This window comes from Fonticula alba (genome assembly GCF_000388065.1).
Source record: "Fonticula alba strain ATCC 38817 unplaced genomic scaffold supercont2.18, whole genome shotgun sequence".
NCBI lineage: Eukaryota > Rotosphaerida > Fonticulaceae > Fonticula > Fonticula alba.
Genome location: NW_009242988.1, coordinates 1 through 957, shown reverse-complemented (window position 1 = coordinate 957; position 957 = coordinate 1). Strand labels below are relative to the sequence as shown.

At 79.7% G+C, this 957-nt stretch overlaps 1 protein-coding gene across 1 annotated transcript; it reads left to right on the top strand.

Annotated features, from left to right (window-relative positions):
* Positions 1 to 319: 319 nt before the first annotated feature.
* H696_06079 (hypothetical protein) lies at positions 320 to 928 on the top strand (the record flags this gene model as incomplete). Its single annotated transcript, XM_009499846.1, has 2 exons — positions 320 to 609; positions 685 to 928. Coding segments are annotated over exons 1-2 (453 nt in total), but the record flags the coding sequence as incomplete, so codon positions are not given.
* Between the last annotated feature and the right edge of the window lie 29 nt (positions 929 to 957).

Sequence of the window (957 nt, the reverse complement as noted above, 5' to 3'; positions counted from 1 at the left end):
TACGCGGGGGGCCGTCCCCCGGACCCGGGTGTGAGACCCGGTGTCGGGCGGCGTCCGGCCGCGCCCGGGACGAGGCCAGCCGGCGGCCGGGCGCGCTCTCGCCGGGCCTGGGGCGCCGACACCGCTGGGCGGGGCGGCCCGTTGCGTTGGCACCTCACGGCGGCCCCGGCCCCCAGGACCTGCGTGCCCGGCGGTCATGATCGGTGCGGCGATTGGTGCGCGGCGCCCGCCCCGCACGGCAGGAGGGCCGGGCAGGGGGGGCTTTTTGTCGGAGCCGGGCCGAGATGCCGCGGCCGTCCCCCGGGGCGGCCCAGCCCCAGGCACCCACAGCCGCACTTCTCGGCGCCCTTTCTCCCTGCGCCCCTCGCCCCCCCCCCCCCCACACACACATACGCACGTCATGGATCGCAGCCCCCGGTGGGTCTTTTGTTTGGATGGCATCCGGGTGCCCGTGGCGGCGGACCCGCGGCCGGCCGGGCCCGAGGGGGCGCGCGGCGGGCGCGTCCCGCTCGGGGAGCTGCTCATGGAGCCGGGGCTGTTTGCCCGGCTGGCGGCCGGGTCCGCGGGGCCGCTCCTGCTGGACCTCGGCGGGCTGACCGTCCGGGCGCGGTGCGCTTCTTCCCCGCGGATTGGCTTGCGGCCGGGTGGCGATGTCTAACCGGGCTGGTGGCCGCGCTTGACAAGGCCCGACGCGCGGGCCGCGGAAATATCGCTCCTGGCCGGGTGCGACGTGGACGCACTGGCCCCCGGGCCGGGGCCGCTGCAGGGCCGGGTCCTCCAGCCGGAGGTGCTGCTGGGCGCCTGCTTCGCGGTGTGCGCCCCCCCGGGGGGCGGCCCGCCGGGGCCGGTGCCCTTCGCGGCGGTGGCCGACGCGGCGGCCGCGACCGGCATCCTCTCGGCGCCGCGGCGGCTGCTCGGCCCGTCCGACGTGCGTGTGCCGGCGGGCCCGCGCCGCGC